Genomic DNA, 27,727 nt, shown 5'->3' on the forward strand with positions numbered 1-27,727 from the left:
TAGAGTTAAATTCCGCAAATTAAAAAAGTTATAAGAAATTAATTTTTTCAACAAGGAATACAAAATTTTGAACTTTAAAATTAAATTTAACTCCAAATTTTCATTGGTACTGTTGCTCTATTGTGTGCCTTGAGCTTTATTTTTATCTGATTGGGATTGTCTTATAAATATTAATACTAATACTTATAAGGACTTTGATTTTACATTATTTTATAATTTTGCCTACCAAACTCCTGCTTTTGGTTTATAGACATGAAACTTAATATATAGGGTATTCAAACTCATGCAAAACTTTATGTTCGGGTTAAAGCCGGGCAAAATCGGTGCAAAGGTGTGAAAATTATTTAAAAAAAAAAAAAGGAATTCGCCAGGTAAAGGTCAAACAACGGCATTACGAATATGCATGCGTAACATAGTAGCTATTGGTTCATGTTTTAATTTTTAGCCTTGCAGCAAACGTGTCTTCATAGTTCAGACATTTACGTCAAAGGAAAAAGTAAATTGTGAGCTAAACGTTTTGGTTTCCATTTTCGGTGATAGCACACGAGTCATTTTTTTTAAAACTTTTTAAATCATTGCTATATATTGAGTCCAATATAATCTAATAATAAATTCAAAATCTGCATTAATGAAAATATCATATTTAAGCGTATTTTACAACCAGGCAATGCCAGGTGGCCTGCTAATATATATATTATTCAATAAGATAAAAAGCTATAGCAAACATCTAAATGACTACTTTAACCACAGTTCCTGATTTCAAAAAAAGAAAAATTAAAAGATTCATCTGCCTTACTTTTAATGCTAGGTTTATTTATGGTGTCTTTTAAATTCAATAAAAACCCTCCAAAATTTGCTGATGAGGAGACCTTGCTTACCAAAAAACTATATATAATTATTCTACATAACTTGATGTATACCACAATAAAAAGCATTGTTTACCGAAACGATCGTACAGATAATTGATTTTGTTGTTGTTCCTTCTTATGAACGGGTTTTTAATTTAATTAAAATTTGATTTTTAAATTTTAAATTATAAATCACATTACTTAATATTGAATTAGCTCTAGGACATTTAACTATCGAGCTTATTATATATCTAAATTACAACGAGCACTTTCTATTTCCTGTATTTTAATTAAACTAGTAATTTCACTGTTACATTAAAATACACTCAGCTCTTTAGACTATTGTTCTAATCTCCTTTAAATATATATATATATATATATATATATATATATATATATATATATATATGAATAAAAAAGAATGCGAAAAGTATAAAAGCTTATAACTTTTCTTTATTCGTTTTCAATTGGTGACGTGCAGGAATACAAAATAATAATATTATGAAAAAAAATTTAAAAACTATATATAGTAAGTTATAAAATGTATATGGCGATTAAGCTACACTGAATATTTCGCGTTTCATCCACTCTAGAACTCTTCAGGCTTATGCGCATAAGCCTGAAGAATCCTAGAGTGGATGAAACGCGGAATATTCAGTGTAGCTTAATCGCCATATACATTTACTAACTATATAACTTACTAACTAGCTCTACCTACGTATTGAGCACTTAAAGTTTACGCATAAATCTATACTTTCGTATATTAATTTTATGTGAGTAAATTAAATAGTTATATATATATATATATATATATATATATATATATATATATATATATATATATATATATATATATATATATAAGGGGCGGAGATGGGACTAGTGCCACTCGTGCCCGGCACGACCAATAATTCGGTTAATGTTATTCAAAATGGATTAAAAAATCATCCATTAATTTCAAGCAAACATACTTAGTCTGATCTCAATTAAATTACATATCTATCCAAGTTTCGATAACTAAGTAGCAAAAAATTCATAAATATATCTGGGAATAATACAAGGATGCTGTTTTGAACGGGTTGTCTTTGTCCGGCCACCGCCAGATTCATTGAAAACTCCATAACAGCGGCTATGACGTTGAACGTCCGTAATTCGTGCCAAGCCAAACCTTTACTCGTAATAATCATAATGTTAGAGAAATCCAGATTTTTCTGTAATCACCCGCAAAGTGAAGCCCACTTATAGTGCCTAAAATATTTAGCACGATCGAGCCTGCTGATGTCAGTTTTAGGAAGAGGATGAGGGACCGAGAGAGAGAGGGGGAGAGAGAGATCTCTAGACACATACATACGTATAAACACATGAAGAACGATTACTACTACTGTTGCAATATGTAGTAGCACGAATAGTTCTGTGTAAATATAACCACGCGTGTATATCAGATTGTAAATAAATATCAGTGATGAAGTTATTGTTTCATTAATTAATAAAGAACAGGTTTTGAATAAGAGTGAATTTGTTTTTTTGAGGAATTTTTTTTTCGTGAATTTTGAATCATAGAAATCTACGAAAAATACGGATTTTAAGTCATTTTATATTAATACTAAGAAACCCGTCAATCCAATAAACCTTCGTAGAATTCCGTAGTGATACGTAAATACTTTGTAATTTTTTTTCATAAAAATCCTGTATGTAACTTTTCTTGCTGCATCCATCATTTCACAGCTATTTAAACCCAACTTTATTCATCAATATTACCTTTTATTCTATGGGAAAATTTAATCGCCGTTTTTGGAGAACATTACTTCAGTTGCCGAAATATTTCAGTCGCTTCACTACATTCAATTTTACCACGGACTTTATTTACGAATTCTTTGTATCTATTGCTAACCTGGTTAGTTGTCATTGTCATCAATTTCTTTATTCTAATAAACATATTTTTCTACTCATAGTAATGAATATCTCTTTTCTTCTATACTTTTGAAAGGGAAAAAATATCTTATCTACTGTATCAACAAGACCACAAATTATATACTATCTTGATTGTTCACAAAAAAACAAAAACAAACACCATGCAAGGTACGTTAGTCAATCTGTGCTATGCAATGGAGAATCACGCAATAGCAACTATGATTACTTATTTGGGTCCACGGACCACGGATTGGGAACTAAAGTTGACAAAGGGCAGGGGGGGCGGTACGACAAGCAATAATAGGCTAGAGTCGCCACTGATATATATATATATATATATATATATATATATATATATATATATATGTATATATATATATATATATATATATATATATATATATATATATATATTAGTGTTGGGACGATTAATCGGAATCAGGAATCCAAAAATCGGAGGTTTTTGGGGTATCGGAATTGGAAAAATTTGAGCCTATTTTCCGATACCAAAATCGATTCCTTAAATTATCTTTTTTCATTTGATTTTGGTTTAAGAAAAATCTTCCACTGCTTGTAGTAATAATAAAATAATAAATATTTATTGATTTAAACTTTGATTAAAATCTCTAGATCACCCCCACCATCTCACAAATGTGTTTTTACTTTTGAGAAAATATAAGCACATTTAAGATGTGTTTTTATGGTAATCGGAACAAAATAACACTTTTATAGTTAAATATTTAGAGATTTATAAAGAATCAGAATCAGTAATTGTATCGGAATCAGGAATTTAGTACAGAATCGTTAATTGTATCTGAATCAGGAAAAATAGTGGAATCGTCTCATCACTAATATATATATATATATATATATATATATATATATATATATATATATATATATATATATATATGTTGTAAAACATCTTTGATGATTTCGGTAGAAACCTCTCCTTCTCAAAAATGAATGCCAAAGTGGAGCCATCATAGGGAGTGAAGAATTTAGAATAGCTGAAAATATTTCTTATATAAATATAACTTGATGATGATGATGATGATGATGATGATGATGATGATTTCCATTTTTTTTCTCTTTTGTAGCTCTTGTGTTGAGCAAAAAAGAAAGTGGTAGTAGGAATGCAGGCTCAAACCTATACCGTATAGGAGGAAAAGAATGTGAAAAAAAAGTGACATCTTTGCTGTTGCGCCCATAGCCAAACCGGAAGTGGCGAATGTTAAAATTAAGGCTAGGCAATTGAAAAGAAGAGATGACTTTTGAAAATATCGGCAAAAAAGCGACTCCTCCTTGTAGAAAAGTGCGCAGTTGAGGGTCAAGGAATTAATATTTTTAGCCAATTTTTCGATATTTGTCGTCCGAAGGGTCGCGCTTCCAAACAGTACTGATCTCATAAAAGTCTGTCGCCTCTGTCGAAAGTTTTAAGCAGACACACGTATATACATACATTTAAACAGACAGGTGAGATTTATATTATAGACTAGCGGGGGGTACCCAGCGTTGCCCGGGTGTTTGGGTGTGTGTGTGTTAAAAAAAAAAAACGTTGACTGGGTGTTTGGAGATGTAAAAGAAAAAAAAATTTTCAGTAGGAAGGTAGAATTGAACCCCGAAGCCTTGACACGAAGGTGGAAGCGAAAGGGGAAAAAAGCCAGCCACCTAACCATCTCGGCCACGAGGTGAAAGGAATTGATAAGTGTTTTCAGTTAAGGTTTATAAAGCGAAATATACAGGTGCGAGGAAGTGGCGTGATGTTTGACCTAGTTTTGTGCTGCAAGCCAGTTACTGTTTTCCCCGCTCCATCATTCACTTTTCGAAAATGCGGTGAGCTGGTAAAAATCGGACAAATTAAATACACATGCGACCCCCGTTGTTAAGTCGTAGATATTATCATTTAGATGTGATATAAAAAGTTTTAAAAATGAGCGACGGCCTTGTGAACCCGCTGGAAAAAAAGCCTTTTGCAGACATACACAAAAAACAAACATACATACATACATACACAAATTTTCGCTTTTATATATATATAGATGACTTGATTATGATGATGATGATGATGATGACTCCCCTTTTTTTTCTCTTTTATAGCTAAATATTTTGCGATTTATAAAGAATTGGAATTGGAATCGGTAATTGTATCGGAATCAGGAAAAATATTGGAATCGTCCCATTACTTATATATATATGTGTGTGTGTGTATATGTATGTATGTATGTATATATATATATATATATATATATATATATATATATATATATATGATTAAACATCTTTGATGATTTTGGTAGAAACCTCTCCTTCTCAAAAATGAATGCAAAAGTGGAGCCATCATATAGAGTGAAGAATTTAAGATGCTGAAGACATTTCTTATATAAATATAACTTGATGATGATGATGATGATGATGATGATGATGATGATGATGATGATGATTCCACTGTTTTTTCTCTTTTGTAGCTAAAAACTGCTGAATGGTGGATGGTCTGGGAATGATTCCTTCTGACACCAAAGCACTCCAACAAGGCTCCCCATCAAAGACAGATCGCGTGTGTCGGAAACTATTAAAACTCGGCCTGATACAGACTTTCCTCGGACTGACCTGCACGGTGTTGGCCTGCGTCTGCCTCGACTATCTTCAAAATCATCATGTCCTAGCGGCGCTCTCCGGTGGCGCCCTCTTTTGTTCATTTTGTGTAAGTGTAACCCTCCTAAATATTTGGTATGTTTTCGGTTTAATTTCTGGTTGTCGGCCACAGGCGGAAATCGATGAGATGTTCACTCAGCCGAACATGCTGCATAACAATGCAAAACAATGATTTAACTCATTTAAGATCCGTGCATTTTTTCATTCACATCGCCATAAAAAATTATCGCCCATATATGTTTTAAACAGTTCAATTATTTCAAGTTTTTTGGGGTTTTTTTTATGGCATATCAACTCTTTTATTGGTTATTTAATAATAATATTACGTTTCAGAATTTTTGTATTATTTGGACTACTGTCCTCCTCTTGAGCGTTATTTTCACATTTCAGACAATGTAACCTCCACCCATCTTCAGGTGTACGAGGTGCCTTCAATAAGTTTCCAGACTTTTTTTGTACGGGAACTTTTATTGATAGTACACACATGAAACTCTAATAGTAATTGTCTGTATTTTTGAGATGAGGTGTTTTCATTTATTGAGATTGTTGGACTGACTTCCTCATCTTGGTTGTTATAGTCACAACGTTTCGGCCGTTTTTCCCCTTTTTTTTCTCTTTACCCCCGTAATAATAATAAGGGGTTGGGTTCGAGACTCCTAACAAACGGTCCCCCAGTTCGATAAAAAACACCTGATGATGGCCGGAGGGCAAAACGGCCGAAACGTTGTGACTATAACAACCAAGATGAGGAAGTCAGTCTGACAATCTCAATAAATGAAACTCTAATCTTCTTTAAAGTAATCTCCTCTGTCTGCAATGCACTTGTTGTACCGTTCCAACAACTTCTAGAAGACCCCGTCACAGCCTCTTTCATCTCCTCAATTGTCTCGTAACGACAGCCTCTAAGGTTTTCCTTGAGCTTAGGAATAACCAAAAATCACAGGGAGCAAGGTCTGGACTATAGGGAGGGTGGGGAACTGTCTTTATGCCCATCTTCGTCAAATAGTCTGTGACAAAGATGGAGTTGTGGACTCATACATACGTACAAATCTTCTGCGTCTTCGATTCCTTGCAAATAATTGTGCGCATGTTTCTATTGTTTTGTTCGAACAATTATTCTTATTATGTGTTATTAGCACAACGTGACAATCAGGCTTTAGTAGAGTGTATTCTAATTCCTGCTGTAGCAGTTCATTTGAAGCAAAACTCATTAAAATTGGTCAGTCATCTCATAAGATGTATAGCAATAAGATACTGAATTTTCAAGAGTCTACGACAATTTTAAATGCCTGTACAAAAAAGTCTGGAAAATTATTGAAGGCACCTTGTATTTTTAAGATATGAGCATAACAGTTAGCTGTGGGTTTCTTGTATTTTGTTCCATTGAAAAAAAAAAAAAAGCGGGAGAAATTGTCATTGATTGTAGTTAGATGAGTGTTTAATTAAATTACAAATTTATTTTCTTTATAAATCTCCAAAGTTTACGAAACAAAATATTTTGTAAATAAAACATTTTTAATTAAAAAAATTAATCTGCAATGCATGTGTTTTATTTGTTTATAGTTTGCATAAAAGAAAAAAAAAAAAGAAATCAGTGCCTTTTTGGTATTTGCTAATTCTGTGGTGCTTCAAGGCTAATTGATCCCTTGTTTTTTTGTAATCAACAAAATATTTTCGGTTTCAGACCAACACTATGTCTCCATTACAACAACACAACAGATTTGCATTACGCCATTTAGTATTCTATTACAACTGGATTTTATTTTCTTTTTAATTTTCAGTTGACGGCCACTGGAATTCTTGAAACGGCGGGAGGAAGTCAATGGATGTTCACTCAGCCGAACATGGTGGGTAATACAATGGAAAACTAAGCAATAAATTATCGTTTCATCTTTTTGATCACATCAACATATATATATATATATATATATATATATATATATATATATATATATATATATATATATATATATGCACTAAAAGATTGATATTATGATATATTATATTATATATGTATATATTTATATTTCTGTGGAAATATACTTTACTAGCATTTCAGTCCGGCGTTGCCCGGGTGCTTGGATGTGTATGCTGAGCAAAAAAAAAAAAAACAAACAAAAACGGTCAATTTTTTAAACTTTGACCCCTATTATGACCCCTTAAAATTTATTGTTTTAGGTTCAAATCGAGTTATTAAGTTAGATCCATGTCCAAGGAGCCTATATCTAAAATTTCAAGTGTTTAGACCCCAAATTGTGGGAGGAGTTTGGTAGAGTTTTCAAAGGTCAAATCATTGAACTTTGACCACTTAACAGCCAAATTTATGGCCGAAAACCGATCACATAGATTTTTCCAAATCTCAGTACCCTGTATATCAAATTTCGAGTCTGTAGACTTAAAATTGACAGAGTTATTGCGAAGGAAAATGTACACAGAAACACAGACACATTCACTTTTATAGCTATATAGATTTTAGTGGGGTAGTTGTGCCCCAGCTAATTATTTATCTTTTAGAACCCTCGATAAAAAACGACAAACTCCTTTTAACATTGAACCTTTGCAAGTCTTTATTCAACGAGATAATAGTGGTGGAGCTCGAAGTTCTTGAGTCAGGTCCACGTCGGACTGTCGGTGCTGGGTGAGGAGGAGAGGAAGGTGTGTCTTCGCTCGCGGCTCTGTGCTGACTGTTGGATGTCCCCTCCACTCTTTTTGGGGACAGCAGGATCAATGCGCCCTGCCTGTCGATTGGCCAGTCTATGGCCGAAGAACTTACAGGGAAGCATTGATCCGCCAGAGAGTATAGTTCATTGGGGGGGGGGGTTGCTACATCACCCCCTGCTTAGGCGGAAAGCCGATAAAGAAGAAATGTAGCAGTTGTTAAGAGAAAAAAAAAAAATGTTCACAAAAGTTTTTTTTTTTTTTTATGAGAAAATGTTCTTGCTTTTCAGTGAAAAGCTGGGTTTTCATGCCGAGGATGAAGAAAAAGGATTTTATTTTATTTTTTTATAAAAGAAGAAAATGTCTTTGTGCAAAAAAAATTTTGTGTGAGGAAAAAAATTTTTTTTTTTTTTTTTTTTTTTTTTTATATATATACAGTCTTGCACAACTTCTTTGGCCAATGCACTCTACGACCACTACGCGTGGTAGTAACGTAGTTGTCTGCATTGGGAGTACTTGCTTCAGGTGTATGTTGATGATGCATGTATGTAGGGGGAATGTGTGGCTCTTGCGTTTTCGTGTCCAGAAAGGCTTTTTTTATTCTGTCAATAGAGACAGTTTCTTTTTTACCACTGATGTCTATGGTGAAAAGTTTGTTAGTACGTGAAAGCACGCGATAAGGACCTGTATAAGGTGGAGCTCGAAGTTCTTGAGTCAGGTCCACGTCGGACTGTCGGTGCTGGGCGAGGAGGAGAGGAAGGTGTGTCTTCGCTCGCGGCTCTGTGCTGACTGTTGGATGTCCCCTCCACTCTTTTTGGGGACAGCAGGATCAATGCGCCCTGCCTGTCGATTGGCTAGTCTATGGCCGAAGAACTTACAGGGAAGCATTGATCCGCCAGAGAGTATAGTTCATTAGGGGGGGGGGGTTGCTACAAGATTTCCTTATAATAAATACTAATCCTTATTTAAAAGTTCAATGTAATTGCATAGCAATATAGTGACTTAATGACAAAAGCCTATATTCCAAAGTTCATGATGTTGACCATCTTATAATTTATTCCTTTAATTCATTTGTCATTTACAATTCTTGACAGTATCTGTTTCGTAGAACAAAATCAATCACTTAATTATTTTATCAATCAGTGAATCTATTTTGCCCTTAACTCATCAGAAGAAATAGCAACAATCAATCTGTCAAAAGGAAATAAATGCGTTTTGACATGATTAAAATCCGAAAATTGGAAGAGAAGCTGTAAATACCTTATAATATGTTTCCATTACGCCATTTTGAATTTTAGGAATAAAGTCACTAAACCCATCTATTCGTACTAACAAGTTCTATTAATTTAGGAATATTCTGCCAAAAATGTTCTATTTAATAATTAGTAAATTTATTAATTATTATTAAAATAACATAATTAATTATAATCTATTACACATGTTTGCCTAAAACTAAAACAAACCCAAAAAACCTGTTTATAATTTCCGGTTATATTAAATTATTTATTAATTTGAATTTGAAACCTTACATAATTAAGCTTACTTAACTGTTATAATCAAGTTTATTACTACTTCAATGATAATTCTTAGTATTAGTTAATTCTAAACCTATAATTACGTTTGGTTGAGATTTATAATTTCGCTAAATAATCCTTTACCGTCAATTGTTTACCTTAAGCAAAAAAAGTTCAAATTAATTTGATTCTTAGTATGATAGAGTTATCGCCCTTTGAACAAATCCATCGAGATATCAATTCAGTTTATTTATCGTACAGTCTTTTATCATACTTAAAACTTTCCATCCTTTAATTTCACTAATAAGTAATGTTTATTCAGTTCTAATGCTTTTCACTTAATATTATTCTATGATTAATTCAGTGTATATTATAAATTAATTAACTAATACGTTGAATATAAAATGTTAGTATTAAAACCATTTCAATCGATAGTTATAAGTCATTAAGTTATAATTCAAGCTGCTTGATATCTAATTATAAATAGCTTGTTCTTACATCTACATTTATTTTTTATTTATCAATATCATTATTATTATTATTATCATTATTATAATTATTATTATTATTATCATTATTATAATTATCATTATTATTATTATTATTATTATTATCATCATTATTATAATTATTATTATTATTATTATCATTATTATAATTATCATTATTATTATCATTATTATTATTATCATTATTATTATCATTATTATAATTATCATTATTATTATTATCATTATTATTATTATTATCATTATTATTATTATTATTATTATTATTATTATTATTATTATTGTTATTATTATTTAAAAAAAACAACAAATTTACTTTATTGGTTATTACTATTACCACTAATATTATTACTAGTAGTAGTAGTTGTGATGGTGGTGGTAATGGTGGTATCTTTTTATTATTTTTTAATTATTACTGTAGCTGTAATGGTAGGTGTTGTTTTTTGCTGTCATTGCTATTGTTGTTTTTGCTGTTAATATTATTGCTACCGATATTAGTGTTGCTATTATCATTGTAGATTTTATTTCTATTGTTGTTGGTGGTGGTAATGGGAATAGTGGTGGTGATGGAGGAAAAAGATCGGGAGGGGATCTTTGACCTTGGTGGGGAACCCTCCTAGAGATAATGTCTTAATAAAACTATCGGTGGTGGTGTAACCTTAAATTCACTAACCCCATTTATGGGAGAATGTCAAATCAAAATATTGAAAATAACGACGTAAATGAGGCTAGAACATCTTGTGATGGTCTCACGTCAGATAGGTGTCCCACTGGTCAACAGGGTGGGTCCTGTCGTCATGATACAACTGTTCGAAATTCTGAGGATGTGGCTGGATATAGGGGGAGTGAGAATTGCCAGATAGGGTATCAAGACACGAAGGGAGTTGGAACAGGAAATGTAAAAAAACCATGGACGGATGAGCAAAGAAGAGTACTGTGGGAATGCTTTGTAAGAAGTGGAAGTACCAAATCTGGTGGATATATCCGAAAAATGAAGGAAGAATGGAAATCGAGAGGAGGGGGACCTAGAAGTGTCGCGAGTTTGGTATCCCAGTTAAAGCAAATTAAAAATAACAACCTACTTTCAGTGATTGCAAGAGAAGAGATTGAATGGATGGTTAGGAATGAAATGAATAACGAAAGTAAAATTGATGAAACTAGCTCTGATGAAAGAACTGAGAGTGGAAGTGCAGAAGGGAAATGTAAGCGGTGATGGGAGGCGGACAACTGAGGAGGTATGGAATCCTATGGTTAGGGGAAGTAATGAGAAAGAGTTTGAAGGATCTAAGGCAGATGAGATAATTGACTCTGAGACAATGGAGCCAGTGAAAGGAGCAGATGTATGGAGAAGTGGTGATGAAGTTCGAACTTTGACTTCTGTAGAAAAAGAAGTACTTCAGAAGTTAAGAGAGGTTCTTCTTAGAGACATTATCATAGAGATGCCAAGTATGAAGAGTAGTGATAGGCTGAAGGTGAAAAACGAGGTAAAAATAATTCAAGGAGTAATTCACAACATCATAAGAAAGAACATATCGATTACGGAACTTAACAAGCTTCTATATGCAGCGTCATATGCTATTGCGAATTGTCTTAGCTTATTACAGAAGAAAAAGGGAAAAATGAAGGATAGAAGGCCACACTGGCAGAGGCGGCTTGAAGAAAGTATTAAACGGTGGCGGAAAGACATTGGTAGAATCGAAGAAATAAGAAAAGGAGTTAAACTAGGACAGAAAGCTAAGGATGAGCTTGAAAGGAGGTATAGATTGCTGGAAAAAGGAACGATGAACGTTCTTACAATGTTGAAATAGAAGGTCCACACTGGTGGTATAAAAATTAGGAACTTTCTTGGAAAAAGTGTTGCATTTTGGCAGAACAATCTTTTCCAGAACAATCAGTATAAGCTGTATAAAGAATTAAATGGTAGTAAACAGGCGGTAAATAACAACACTTCAAATGCAAAAGATGCAAGGAAGTTCTGGAGTGGGATTTGGTCTGTCAAAAGGCGATATAATGAGAAGGCTAGCTGGTTGGGAGAGGTCAGAGAAAGGCTATCAGAAATCCAGCAGATGAAGAACGTTGAGATAACCATCAATGACGTTAAGGCTGGCATACGAAGGATGACAAACTGGAAGGATCTTGGTCCAGATGGAGTTATGGGCTTCTGGTTTAAACAGTTTCCATGCCTTTATCCACCTATAGCTGCTGCTCTGCAAAGGGTTGTAGAGTCGGGAGATGTCCCTGATTGGCTTGTGAATGGAAGAACAACACTGATTAGGAAAGATCCTGCAAAAGGAACAGATGCCAATAATTATAGACCAATTACATGTCTGCCATTGATGTGGAAACTGTTGACTGGAATATTTGCGGAGAAAATTTATGAACATCTAGAGAGTAATGTTGTTTTTCCTGACAAACAAAAGGGGTACCGGAAAGGCTCGAGAGGTACTAAAGAGCAACTACTAATTGATAAAGCAATAATGCAGGATGCAAAGAAGAAGAAGAGAAATCTGAGCGTAGCATGGATCGATTACAGAAAGGCTTATGACATGGTTCCACATTCATGGATACGTGAAATACTATTGATGATGAAGGTTGCTGAGAATGTGGTAGGGCTTTTGGAGACAAGTATGGCTCAATGGAAAACGGTGCTGACAGCAAACAGAGAGGAGATGGGGCAGGTTAGCATTAAACATGGGATATTTCAAGGAGATTCGTTATCACCACTTCTTTTTGTAATGATAATGATGCCACTGAGCATTCTCTTGAAGAGAGAAAAACTGGGGTATAACTTTGGATCTGGTGACAGACGCCTGAACCATCTACTGTTTATGGATGATTTGAAAATATTTGGTAGAAATGAAAAGGAAATGGAGAGACTGGTAGACCTTGTGGGGACATACTCAGAAGACATTGGGATGGAGTTTGGGATTAGTAAATGTGCGGTGCTGGTGATGGAAAGAGGAGTAAAGGTTCATTCGAATGGAATAGTGCTGCCAAATGGAGAAATCATGAAAGAAATAGAAGATACAGGATATAAGTATTTAGGACTGCTGGAGGGTGTAAGCATCATGAACAGAGAAATGAAAGAAAAAGTCAGGAAGGAGTATCTTAGAAGAGTGAATATCTTTGTTCAACATAATGTCTCAACACTTAAGAGTATGAATTTTTGATGTTGTATTGTATTGACCGATTTCAAAATATAACAAGAGGATATAGTAAAAATAGTATTAAATCCTATAATAGTCATTTATGATTGGTTTAATTAGATGTAATATGTAACCAAGCGGCTTAAATATAACATGTTTCGAAAAATAGATTAGAAGCTTAGTGGGGGATGCCCGTTTCTCTACCCTGCAACCTCTCTCCCACAGAAGAGACGTTGTGAGCCTATCCTTGTTTTATCGTTATTTCCATGGCAGGTGCTCGTCTGAACTCCAATCTCTGGTCCCCCCTCGCCAATCTTTCACGAAAAACATCCGTCTAGCTGAATCCACTGTGAAAAATTTCCCCCACTCTTTATCTGTGCCTAAATCAAAATGTGGATTCTATGAACAATGCTTCTTTCTTAGAACTGCACGCCTGTGGAACTCTGTTCCGTCTGCCTGCTTCACATCTGACTACAACTTGGATGTCTTCAAGTCCAACGTTAACAAATTCCTAATGAACCGCCCCCTTAAGTAAACATTTCATCAAATCTCCACACTAACGTACTGTACTTGCAATAACCCTTATCCCTGCAAGAAAAAGAAAATCTATGAAACTATCATAACTTGATAATTAAAGTATTTTCTCTATGGAGATAAATACTTTATATAGAATATGATTGGCTAATAATGATAAACAGAAAAACAATGGTAAAACTTTATAAACTAATTAAATAGGTCAAATGTATTTGGATAATGATAGCAAATAGGATGGCAAAATATATCTGAATTAATATTTAAAATGAACCATGAAGGTAAGTATGATAATATTTCAAATGATCTGAAGTAACAGTAAAGGGAGACTTGATTCCAAATATTTCTCATATGTTATATCTCCCCTCTTTTGGAAATAGAGTACGATTTTGAATATTCCCAGTATCAAATAATCCTTATACACTGTGAAATTTACTTTACGCATGAAAACCAAAAAGTGGAGATATAACATATGAGAAATATTTTGAATTAAGTCTCCTCTTGCTGTTATTTCAGATTATTTGAAACCCTAGTAGCAAGTTTTAATCTCCCCTCCATCAAGTCCAGAGGTTTTGGGGAAATATCAGATATTTTGTAATTTATATTCCAAACTAGGAAAACAAATTATGATTGAAAAATTTTATGGCTGTAAAAACTGCCCAAAATAGCCACTAGATGATGGATGATACCCTTAATGTGCGATCTTAAGGGCAAATGTCACGTAGCCCACTACACAATTCAGGTCATTAGCTTCCTAACGAGCCTTCATTTATTAAATTCTGATCGATAATCGCTGAGATTTGGAACTTATAAAATTGCCAAAAAAGGTAGCATATCTATCTATCTATCTATCTATCTATCTATCTATCTATCTATCTATCTATACTCGTAGCTAAATTGAATATTGAAATGCTCATATCTTTGGTTCTATGAAACTATATGAAAAGTTGAAGGCTTTTTGAAGATTATAATAGTATTCTATGGCTAAATTTTTATAACAATTGGTAAAAACAAAACTATATATTTTCAAACCAATAAAATATGCCTAAATTTGCCTACATTTGTATATATAGTGTCCTGGCAAGCCAGCTTTAGTTTTGTTGCTTAGGGATGAATTTAGCTTGTTTTTTTTTTTGTTGCTTGGTTATCTCCACCTGCGGCCTTGCTAGGCCATATATATATATATATATATATATATATATATATATATATATATATATATATATATATATATATATATATATAAAGATTTGTTATGGTTGTTTTTTCAAGCAATAAACACGGTTAATATTGGCTCCGCCTCGAAGCTCATTTTTTATTTACTTAGAAAGTCGCCCTTTAATTTGTTTGGACGTATATAACAATTTTATTTATTTATTATTTTTAAAACAGTAATCTACGTACATGCTTTATATATATATATATATATATATATATATATATATATATATATATATATATATATATATATATATATATAAAGCTGAACGTCTGTGTGCGTGTCTGGTCATGAATAGGCTCCTATATGGTTGACTATTATAGAAAACTAATCACATATAATGATAGAAGATGTATCGAGACACAGGAATGGGTATGTTTGATCTGGCATAATGATGTTTCATTAAAATTGTGGGGTCTGCGTACGCGCCTGGTCCACAAAATATGAAAATAAAAAATTTAAAAATTTAAAAAAAGTTTACAAATGTTTTTGATATAGATGTACATAATAATACTTTGATAAGTATGTTTTAACTTAAATAGGGATGGTATAATAAAATTGTGGGGTCTGCGTTCGCGCCTGGCCTCCATAGAATGGAAATAGGCACAAACTTTAATAAAGACTTTTCATATCTATCTGCGTGAGTATACTTTGATAATTATGTTTCAGTTTGAAGAAATATGGTATAATAAAATTATGGGGTGTTCGTTCGTGCCTGACCTCCCATAGAATGGAAATATGTCACAAAGTTTAACAAAGTTTTTTTAATATAGATCCACAGAATATTGTGATAAGTGTTTCAGTGTGAACAGGTATGGTATAATAAATTATGGGGTTTATCTATTTTATTTTTACTTTCATCATATTTTGCTTTGGTTTTGATACCCCCAAATTCGAAGCTATCTCTTTACAATCCTTCCTTTTCATAACCTATCATACTTTCATAAATCAGAGTCCATTTTCTGTAGGCTGTTTTTGAATCCAGTCAACGACGAGTACTTTTGCTAGTATATATATATATATATATATATATATATATATATATATATATATATATATATATATGTATATATATATATATATATATATATATATATATATACCAGCAGAACCTGTTAGCCTGGTGGGAGCATGCTCCCCCCTCCCACTCACAAAAAGATTAAAGTACAGTTGTTGTTGCCCAACCCCAACTTCCTTATGTTAAGAACGGCTATCAGAGTAGACACCCCATTTTGTGAAGGATGGGTTTGTGGAAATATTTGCCCCAAATTTAACCTTGATAATTATTGTCAGGATACTCACCGAAAAATACTATAAACGAACAAAAAACTTGGGGGTGGCAGTGTCGGTCGGATAGAATTAGATTTGTTCCTCATACAAATCTGGCACCTGCTGATTTAAAGAGCATTAATGCAGGTATTTATATCTCAAAAACTACTTGTATCTGAAAAATATAAATGAGATTTTCTTAATCAGCATAATCGTTTTAAAGGAAAGTGTGGAGGTGGTGCTAAGGTAAAAATTTACCTATAAGAAAAACCGTAAATAAAGTAACGCATATGCAGTGTCGATAATGAGTCCTGAAATCTGTCTAAAATCAAACATAATGGCTATTAGAATAGAACCCCATTTTGTGAGGGGAGTTTTGTCAAAGTATTTGCCCCAAATTTAACCTTTAATTGTTGTCAGTGAACACTGTGATAAACATTAACGGTGGAAATTGGGTAGAAATTAATTATTTACGATGACGGGTCAACAAGAATTTGTTTACATTAGATTTGAAACAACTGTTTATGCATCAGTCAGGCTCTGATCCGGAGTAGTGGTAGTACCTGTCAAGCTCCAGTCCGTTTGGCTAAACAGCTTTTGCGTTGTAAAGAAAACTAAACTATCTGGGGACCCTTGGGCAAGGTGTTCGTCTATACCCCATCCCCCCATCCCCACCAAAATCAATTTTTTTCATCCTACCCTGTTTCCCGGCCCCATAAGCTACCCAGCATAGATGAGTTGAGTGCCTATTATCTATAATCGAAAACGAAACTAAAACTTGTGGAGAATTCTTGGCAAAATTATTTATTACAAGAAATGGGAGGACACAACAATTATCAAACGCCAGCCATTTGAAAGAAAAAAAGATATATATATATATATATATATATATATATATATATATAAATATATATATATATATAACAGTGTTAGGGGGTGGCAGTGTAAGCGAAAACAAAAAATAGCATTGTGTAAGGTTCACTAAGCTGCTCAGAAATCCAAAAATAAAGGATGGTACCCATACATATTTTTTTTTTCAAGGTTTGTCTTTGTTTGGGAAGGGGGGAGAGTGGCGTGATGTTAATGTGTGCATAGGTAAGCGTAAGGTTATCAGTATTTAATTTTCTGTTTATGAGTGGTTACTATGTTTGTATTTCGATTATTTAAGACGATTGTCTTTTGTAGAGAGTGCTATCATATTTGAAAAGTTTTAGAGCGTTCATTTATGTATTAAGAGGTAGATTTCAGAATAATTGAATTGTCAGCTCTCATCCAATGAGAATGGGGAGAATTTGAGAAGGGAGAATTTATTATTTCTGAATCGGGAAATGAAAGATTATTTTATGTCTGAGTTTATGATCCAGTTATGAAGGTTGCAAGCACAATATGTGTACAATGTGTATATTTCCTATCGGTCTTTACTGGGGGTGGTAGGAGGACTTAATATTTAGAGGGAAAAATAGGAACTACTTCCTCTAAAGATGCTGTGATTGTGATGGTGTTGCTCCTAGGATGAAATCTAGAATTTTATTATAACGGCTAAATGTGTCTAAAATGTTGTTCTAAAGTTACATAAGATAGTGGCTAATAGTCTAGACATAATAAATTTGTATATTGTTGGAAACCTACGATACTTTGGTCCAGAGGGGAATTTCTGCAATCATATATATATATATATATATATATATATATATATATATATATATATATATATATATATATATATATATATGGTTGCCTGTCTAGCCGCACTGATGAGCTGTGAAACAGCGAAACAGTACTGTATGTGGATGACTATATATATATATATATATATATATATATATATATATATATATATATATATATATATAATACTAGCAGGCTTCACGACGTTGCCAAGTCATAAGATCATAAGATAAACTTAAATATATTTTAATTTATGGAGATTTTGTATTATTAGCTAGAATCAAAACAAAAACATTCAGCGCTCAAACTTTAGTCGTTCCATTTGAGCTATCAACAGATAGAGCAGAAAACGTTCAAAATTAAACGGCATGAATCTATAAATGTATGGTTCGAATCTTAAGTTTGTTTGATTATTTATTTATTTATTTTTTTACTGCATATGAACAGATTGAAACCTCCAAGTAGGCAGGATTTAGCTTGTTGGATGAGATGAAAATGTTGCCATTAAAAACAAAAGATCTCAGAGTGGATGAGCTTTTAGGAGAGGTAACTACTTTATCTTCCGAATAAAATATGTTTAAAGAATACAGCACAACAACAACAACAACTTCTTTTTAACAATAACAACGAAGAATGTTTTATTGGTAGCAGGAACTGGCTGGTCGGAATACGAAAAAGGTAGAAGGAACAGAAAGTTCTTTTTGAGGTCGTTGTCGGTCAGTGAGTACTGTGTCGTCCCCAGCTAATAGCAGTTGTCTCCAGTGGAGGCTGTCGATGCTATAGCAGGATGTCCAGTGGACAGGGAATGAGAGAAGAGGTATTGCTTTGCTGACGGTCCGGGCCTGACTGACTGACTGACGTCCGCTCAAGACTTTTTAGGGAGCAGATAAATCAATGCGCTCTGTTAGTTGAGAGATCAGCCTGTGGCCGAAGAACTCAGGGGGGGGGGATGGGCACTGATTCACCACAGAAAATAGTTCTCTGTAACTGCTGCAAGCTCCATCATTTTTAATCTTCTCGTGATATTCTTCATCATTCAACTGATCTCATTAACATCACGCACCCATGCATGTTTGCTGTAACCCAGGTTTCATCGTGCGCATTTGATTCCTATTTTCTTTGTTGTTTGCTTGAGAAGAACGTGGATACGAGTTTGCTAATTGTGACAGAAAAGGAGAGAGAGCAAGGAATCAAAGGGATGCGTAAGAAAGGAATGGGGTAATGAGAGAGAAAGAGAGAGAGAGGGGGGTGAGAGAGAAAGAGGGGAATGAGAGAGAGGAAGAGAGAAGGAGTGGGAGAGGGAGTGATAGAAAGGGGAGTGAGAGAGAGTAGCGAAAGGGGGGGCGAGAGAAAGAGGGAGATTGAGAGCGAGAGGGGGGTGAAAGAGAGGGAGAGTGAGCAAGAGAAAGGGAGTAGTAAGAGAGAGAGAGAGAGAGAGAGGGAGAGAGAGGGAGGGAATGAGAGGGGAGAATGAGATATTGAGAGAGAGAGAGAGAGAGAGGGGGAGAGAGAAAGATGGAGATTCAGAAAGAGAGAGAGAGTGGGAAGGAGAGAGAGTGAGCAAGAGAGAGAGGCAGTAAGAGAGAGAGAACGAATGAGAGAAAGAGAGAGAGAGAGAGAGAGAGAGAGAGATTCAGAAGAAATTAATTGAAAGGAGAAATACCATTTACTAAATGGAGAGAAGAAGCGGCACTCACACTAGTTTCCTCCAAAAGTTTCACTGAAATATCAAATTCACAAATGTTCCCAGTTGTTTATACAGTATACTCTCATCTGTTCACGGTTCCCCATTCTCGGTCCGCATAGTCGCGAGTTAGGCTCTTAACCTATGTCATCTGTATTTATCTAATTTTGCCTTCAAATTGATCCCACTTTCTGTCAATTCAAATATGCATGCATAAAAAACTACTTTACCGTAAAGAACTAGGTTGTGAAGACAGTTCTTGCGAAATTTTTTAATTTGATTTCAAATGATGTATTTTCAAATAAGTTTTCGTTATAACACCTTTACTTTATGTATCATTTTAAAGAGCGGTTTTCGCTCTATCTAATCGTGTGAATTACAATCGTTTTAAAACGATTATGTCTTCTTTTCAGAACGTTGAATACAATATGAAAAAAAACAAATTTGCACAATTTTCATTATTTCAATTTAAGCTAGGCCGAAAAGCTGCTGAAACAGCTCGCAATATCAACAAATGCATATGAATGGTGGTTTAAGAAATTAGGTGGCAGCAATGAGAGTCATGAAGATGGTGAGCGTAGTGGTTGGCCATCGGATGTTGACAATGATTAATTAAAAGCCTTAGTTGAAGCTAATCAATGCACAACTGTTCGAGAACTTGCTTTTGAATTAGACGTAATATATATAATTTCCAACCACTTAAGAGAGATTGAAAAGACAAAAAAATTTGATAAATGGGTGACTCAGGAATTGAATGATAACCAAAAGAAATGCCGTTATAAAGTGTCATCTTCCCTTCTTTTTACGCAATAAAAACGACCCATTTCTCAGCCGGTTGTGACTTGCAATAAAAAGTGAGTCTTTTACAACAACTGGAGATGCTCCAGTGGTTAGACACCGACGAAGCTCCATGTCACTTGCCGAAGCCAGAGTTGCACCAAAAGATGGTCCTGCTGATTGTTTGGTGGTCTGTGACTGGTCTCATCGATTACAGTTTATTTGAATGTAGGTGAAAGCATTACGGCAGAGAAGTACGGTCAACAAATGGATGAAATGCATCAGAAACTTCAACAACAACACCCAGCATTAGTCAACAGACAAGGCTCAATTCTCATCCTCCACGGCAATGCCGACTATACGTTGTTAAACCGACCCTGCAGAAATTGAATAAATTGAGTTACGAAACTCTGCCTCATCCACCATACTCTCCAGACCTCTCACCTACCGACTACAACTTTTTCAAGCATCTCGACAACTTTCTGCGGGAGAAATGCTTCCAGAACCTAAGCGATATCAAAAACGCCTTCAACGACTTCATCGCCACCAGAACGCAAGATTTTTACGTTACTGGCATAAATACACTCGTTATGCATTGGCAACAGTGTGTTGATTCTGATGGTGCTTATTTCGATCAATAATTTTTGTTTAAGAACCGAGATATATTCATCCGAATTTAAAAGTTAAAAACCGCAAGAACTTTCTTGTCAACCTGATAATACAGAACGGGTAACTAATACTACGCAATGTTACTGTCCTTCTCTCCAACGATTGTTCCTTTAGATAAAAATATTTCTGCAGTACAATATTAAAAAGTTTTTACGTTATCTCTATCTCGACTTATTATTAGGGCTATGACAAGAAAATGTTCTTTTCATTATTTTGACTCTTGAGTATATATCAGTTAATATCTTCTATGTTTCTATATAGAGTGATGTGGTTCTCGGTTGTGTCTGCGTCGGATATATACTCGAGAGTCAAAACAATGATAAGAATATTCTCTTGTCATAGACCTGCTTATATTAAAAGAACTTTGTGTGTGTGTGTGTGGGGGGGAGTTCCCTATGAACTCGAAAACGGCTGGGGCCGACTTATATGAAAAATCACATGAAGGTACATTATGTATATGGCAGTGTTCTTAGATAGGTTTTGTATCGGAATGTCTCTGATAAGTCTCAATAAATCGAAAAAATCCGATGAAAAAAGGAACATGCGATGTTGACCAAAGTTAACACCTTACACAGCCTAACATCACAAGTGCATTTGAGAAGCTTTATTACCATACAAGCCGAAAGGCCCAATATATAAAGTCAACAGTAGCTTCTTTGATATGACAGGGGCGCGTTCAAGATGAATATTTCTATTTAAAAAGCACAATTGAAGCATGATAATTGACTTCTTCATTTTAAACTTAAATTCAAGCCATTATATATATATATAAAAATAATTTTATAAAATCAACATTAGGTTCCTACAGTGCAATGTTGACTCCAATGTATTGTAGACTAAGTCACTGTGAGAGGCATGTGAAGTTTCCTCTCAATGCACCACGATGGGTCCCCGACTAAAGCAGGCAATCAATCGATTTTATTAAAAAAAATAGGTAATTTCACAGATTTTGATGACGATAAAACTATGGGAGTATTAAACATTCGTTGATCATCATTTAATCCCGGGCAACGTCGGATGACCCTGATAGTCATTACTACATTAGTGAAATACATAACGAAATATTACTACATTATTACTGTATTAATGAATAAAAGTGCCTTTAGAAAATATTTGGGTCAAGATCACAGTGTAGTATCTGTTCTGATGCTACACTTCGTCTTTTCTGTTCTCGGTTAGTAGAGGAAAAATCCTTCATGACTGAGAGAATTGTTATTTTTGTTCCTATGGCCTTTTTTTGGGAAGCTGGATTTTCCCACATTAAAAACCGACCTTGTGTCTAACTCTGCCTTCGTGGAGAGGCAAGTAAATCATTTATTTCATGTCTAAATATAGGTACATCTTCATTAAGCGCATTAAGAGACTTTTATTGGTATAATTACCGAATTAACATGTACATTGATCATGGACTTGTGCACTATGCTGACGGTGCGAATATTAGATCCTTTACATCATAAAGGCACCTTATTGACTCCTTCTACGGCTGCAAACACATATCCTCAAAGACAAAATGAACCTGCTTCCAGTTCCTGCTGAAGACATAAAGACTAACACCTTACGAGGTTGATACCAGCTCTTTTCAGAGGCAAAAAATGGGCATTCTTTTTTTTTGCAACCAAGGATCAATAAAATTTGTATTGACTTTTAAAGGTAGGCCTTTGTTGTTAATTGTCTCGGTTTTGCCACTGTTAAGGGGTAAAAAACGGTAAAATAAAATATCTTACTAAAATCTCGACTTCTTTATTAGTATTTTTAGTAAAAAAAAAAAAAAAAAAAAAAATTGTTGGTAAATTTTACGACGTGCCCCAGCGTATTATAAACACCCCAACCTCCCCATGTAAAGAACGGCTTTTGGAATAAACACCCCCACAACCTCGAAAGCCGTTCTTAACATGGGGAGGTGATGTTTATTCCGAAAGCCGTTCTTAACATGGGGAGGTTGGGGTGGGGTGATCTTTATTCCGAAAGCCGTTCTTAACATGGGGTTGTTGGGGGTGTTTATACTACGCTGGGGCAGGTCGTAAAAAATACCAAAATTTTTTTTTTATCTCAACTCATATATTAAACGCATTTTGTGTGTATGAGTTTGTTTCCTATGGACTCCGAAACAGCTGGGCCGGTTTTTTTTTTTTTAAATTTCACACAGATGTACTATGTGTGTCTGGGAGTGTTCTTAGATAGGTTTTGTATCGGAATATTGAGAAGCCAAGTAGCAAAACATTAAAAATAAAACCCGATACATATTCAAATACTAGAAATATATATATATATATATATATATATATATATATATATATATATATATATATATATAAAACCCCATAGATTTTGTTATCCATAATTAAAGAGATTTACTCTCTAATCCTTTTTTTTTTCTAATTTATAATCTTTTTTTTTTTTTACTTTTAGAAATCGACACTCCTTTTGATCTGCTTTGTGGAATCCATCGTCTTTGTCCCGGGCGCCATCGGATTTTTCGGAAGAATTTGCTTTCTTGTAAGACTTTTTCTTTTACCCTCACATGTTTATTTTGTTTTTCAGATCTAAAACATTTCTCTGTTCTACCATCCATATTTCTCCATCTCTCCTTAATACTTGCCCAGTTTAATAATGATTCTCAGAGTTATTTATTTACGGAAAACACAATTTTAACATCACGTTTCTGAATTTTTGAGATGAGGATTTGTTATTCGCATTATTTGGATTCCTCAGGCCATTGTTCTTATCTTGAGTGTCATTTTCACACGGACTTGTGGCATAGTGGATAAAGCACTTGCTAAAAGTCAGTTGTAAAAGAGTCTGAAAAACACATTTAGTATCTGCGGAGGTAAAAATAACTTTCCAAACTCCTATTTTAAAGAAAAACTTATTACGAAAATATCTGAAGAGAGCACACCCTAAGCTCGAAACGCGTTATAAAAATATTTTAAAATAAAAATATGATGAAAACCTTTTAAAAAAACCCACAATTGTTGATGGCTACACTCTTTTAAATATACATTTTTTCTCTCGTTGGAACTACACAACCATCACTTTAAATATATATATATATATATATATATATATATATATATATTTATTTTTTTTAAATCGAACATGTATTTATTTTATTTTTTTGAATTTCTTTTTATTTCTTGAATTAAATTTGATTCATACTTTTATTTCGTACCTGTTTTTATTTTATTTTCATTTTATTTTAATTTGTTTTTATTATATTTTCCCCACTAAATATATTTTTTGTTACATTTATTTTTTCATACGCATTGAAATAATGTTTTTGGCTTTTTTTTTTCCTCAAATAGTACCTTTAAAAGTTTTGAATATATATTTAAGTCCTCGCGCGAAAGACCATGACACAAAATGTTTTAAATAATAGAATAACAAAGACTTTCAATGGCGAGCACTACTATTGTTGACCGTAGCCAGTTATTCAGTCCTTTTGAAATTTTCATCTCTATTTTTCTCATTATGTACTGAATATTTGTTCATGAAACCTATATAAAATATGTTCCTTATTAAATTTTAAAGAATTTCTATTCTGAAAGAAGTTTAAAAAAATTAAATCTAAAAAAGTTATTTTAAAGTTTTTATTAAAAAAAATTCAGATTTTCTCATTATTCAGACCTGTATTACAAAGAGGGGGTTGCAAAAAATGAGTTGTGGTGTGAGGAGAAATACAAACTGAAATAGAGAGAAGGAGAGTTTTAAAATATAATCTTAAAAAGATAAGATATAAATTAGAAAAGCATTTCATCCAAGGCATGAAAATTGTTAAACAAAATGTTTTTACTATAGACCTTAAAAATAAAGGTACAGGATTTAATTGGAAATTTATTTATCTTCAAAGTGCACTTTTATAAATTCTACAAAGTAAGGTATAAAAATTTAATTTAAATTGAATCAAAATTACCTTGAATTTATTTTATGTAATGTAAATTTGGTGCACATTAAAAACATCTTGCATCTAACAATTATTGATATAGATACAAAATTTTCAATGATTTTTTTTTAAGTGCAACAGAATGTACATTACATAAAATAAATCCAAGGTAATTTTTAGATTCAATTTAAATTAGATTTTTATACCTTTGTAAAATTTATTAAAGTGCACTTTGAAGATAAATAAATTTCAAATTGAATCTTGTACCTTTATTTTTAAAGCCTATAGTAAAAACATTTTGTTTAACAATTTTTATGCCTTGGATGAAATGCTTTTCTAACTTATATATATATATATATATATTTTCATACGGTTTGAACATTGTTTTGTTTTTGGAATGCCTCGATGAGATGACAAGTTCTCTGGGTTTGACGTTTTGTTTTCTAGGATCTCAAATTGTTTTGACTTGGTTAATATTAATAAACGACTGTCATTCAAACCCAGCTGACATGCTCTAACCTTCCCAAACCCACAAAGCACTTGCATGACATGTTTTTAACTTCATCACAGGCACAAGGTTAGAAGCACAAGTTAGAATTCAGACACAAGGTTAGAAGCTAGATATAGGTTTTATTAATGTAGAAGCCCCCAAAAGGCATCACACCTGAATGTACTGATATGCAGAAGTTTAAATGCAATACAAATAGACATCTCGTAGACATGATCACAAATTGTAGACCCTTTATATCCAAGTGTTTGGGTTGAAAGAGTAAAAACTCTAATATATAAACGGCTATATGTCTGTCTGTCACCATATTTTCAAACTCTATCTCCTCCGCAACTAAAACTCGCAGAGCGGCGCTCTGGGCCTCAAATGATTGGATTTTTTATGGACCGTTCTTTTATGGGTCTTTAGCCGGTTAAAATAGTTTTTAAGAGGTCAAAACTGAAAAAATTGTTATAGATTTTGTACATTCCTTTTAGTTTATTTTTAATCAGTTTGCACATTGGTAACGTCACCAGCTTTGAATGCTACAGTTTTTCTTTCGGTTTCAATTCTAGCTGATGGCACCGAAATATTTTTTTTTTTTTTTACTTAAGAAATCATGACTATAATAAAATATACGAAATCTGGACAAATTAAAATATCATATTTAAGCGTATTTTACGACCGGGCAAAGCTGTGCGCCTCCACTTCCTGCCGCTAGTAGATAATAGTAGTAGTAATAATAATAAACATCAGTGACAGATTTATTTGCGGACTGTTATCCTAATAGTTGTTGTTTCACCACGTTTCAGCCAACTCATCCTTTGGCTTTTTTTAAGTGATTAACCGCAGATCCCATGGTGCAGAGGATAGAGGTGTTGAATCTTTACGGTTCCAGGTGAGCATTGTCTGAAGATGGCTGTTTCAGTCTTACTCAAAGCCGGCCAGAGTATTAGTTGGCCAAACGTGGTGATACGACAACTATGGAAGGCAGTAATTACTGGGTCTACAGTTAAGACTCATTATTCCTATCCTGTCGTGGTTAATCACCTGAAGAAGGCCAGAGGATGAGTTGGCCGAAACGTTGTGAAACAACAACTATGAAGATGAGGATAACTAAATAGACAAATTACTTATCTCAAAGGATTCCAAAAATAAAAAAATATATATAATCAGTGACAGATGTAAGATATTGATTATTAGCAGGGAGACCTGACGTTGCTCAGAATTGAACAGAGACCACTACTATGTACTATCTCAATATGCTTACAATATCATATTACTTTATTTTATGGCCCTGTTTCCCGTTTCATCTCCTAATATAGTCCGAAGAATCTGAAATGTTAAAAAACTCTGAATTAGTGTCTTGCACTTTTGGTTTTAAATTAGATTCAAGTCGGATTTACAAACTTTATTAAGTCATCAGATCAATAAGGACGAAAATAAGAGGAAAACAGAAAAAAAAAAGAACCTCTTTAGGCCATAGCATTTCGAATCTAAATGCTTTTCATCAGAAGAGGAGAAAAGACGGCTTGAGAACATTTAGATTAAAGAGAAAAAAAATGTGGTGAATTCATGGGGGACTATTAAAGGGGACGGGGATGAGAAATGAGGAGTGTTGGTAGGAGAATCCTCTGGTCGCGTTGTCTAAGAAAAACAAATTTCTTAATTTACCCCCCCCCCCAAAAAAAAACGTAAATTCATAAATACAAGTGACAGGGTACAACTTTTAGACCGGCTCGATTCTTTTGTTGGCATTGGTGTTCTTATGAATCAGATACATGGAGAAAGGATCACATGAATGTTGCCAACATCTGTGGTGAAAGTGAAGCTTCGGAACTTTTGTTGATTTGCAACATTTTATTTTTCAGATAAACACAATTCGGAGACATACCTCAAAGCTTTCTCCAGAAATCGACTTTGTAAGTATATACTTACTGTTTAATAATTGTTTGCTATAAATTCATTATTAAATCAGAATTAAGATCAAGGAATATTCCACACTGCAAGTACTTTTATTATTTAAAAAAAAAAAAAAAAAAAAAAAAAAAAAATCGGTTGATTGCCAATTTTTTTCATTTAAATCGATTGATTGGCTGCTATAGTCAGAAACCTACAACAATGCATAAGAAAGCTTCACATGCCTCCCCGCAGTGATTTAGTCCATAATACATTGTAGTCTACATTGCACTGTAGAGAACATATGGTTGATTTTATAAAAGTTTGAATTAAAGTTTAAAATGCAAAAGTCAAGTATCATGGTTCAATTGTGCTCTAAACAGAAACATTCATTTCGAACGCG

The 27,727-nt window shown here is 33.5% G+C and overlaps 1 protein-coding gene across 3 annotated transcripts in view; it reads left to right on the forward strand.

Moving 5' to 3' along the window:
* Positions 1-27,727, forward strand: part of LOC145297777 (uncharacterized) — a 139,905-nt gene that overhangs the window by 104,581 nt on the left and 7,597 nt on the right. For all 3 annotated transcript variants that reach the window (XM_080144029.1, XM_080144031.1, XM_080144032.1), the window contains exons 2-5: positions 5,228-5,463; positions 7,196-7,261; positions 23,468-23,554; positions 27,297-27,347. In XM_080144029.1, the coding sequence (XP_080000155.1) occupies positions 5,242-5,463; positions 7,196-7,261; positions 23,468-23,554; positions 27,297-27,347 (426 nt within the window). In that variant the 5' untranslated portion in view covers positions 5,228-5,241. The remainder of the gene's footprint in view (positions 1-5,227; positions 5,464-7,195; positions 7,262-23,467; positions 23,555-27,296; positions 27,348-27,727) is intronic.

This window comes from Euprymna scolopes, chromosome 18 (assembly GCF_053919585.1).
Source record: "Euprymna scolopes isolate OS-2025 chromosome 18, ASM5391958v1, whole genome shotgun sequence".
In the NCBI taxonomy this organism is placed as follows: domain Eukaryota; kingdom Metazoa; phylum Mollusca; class Cephalopoda; order Sepiida; family Sepiolidae; genus Euprymna; species Euprymna scolopes.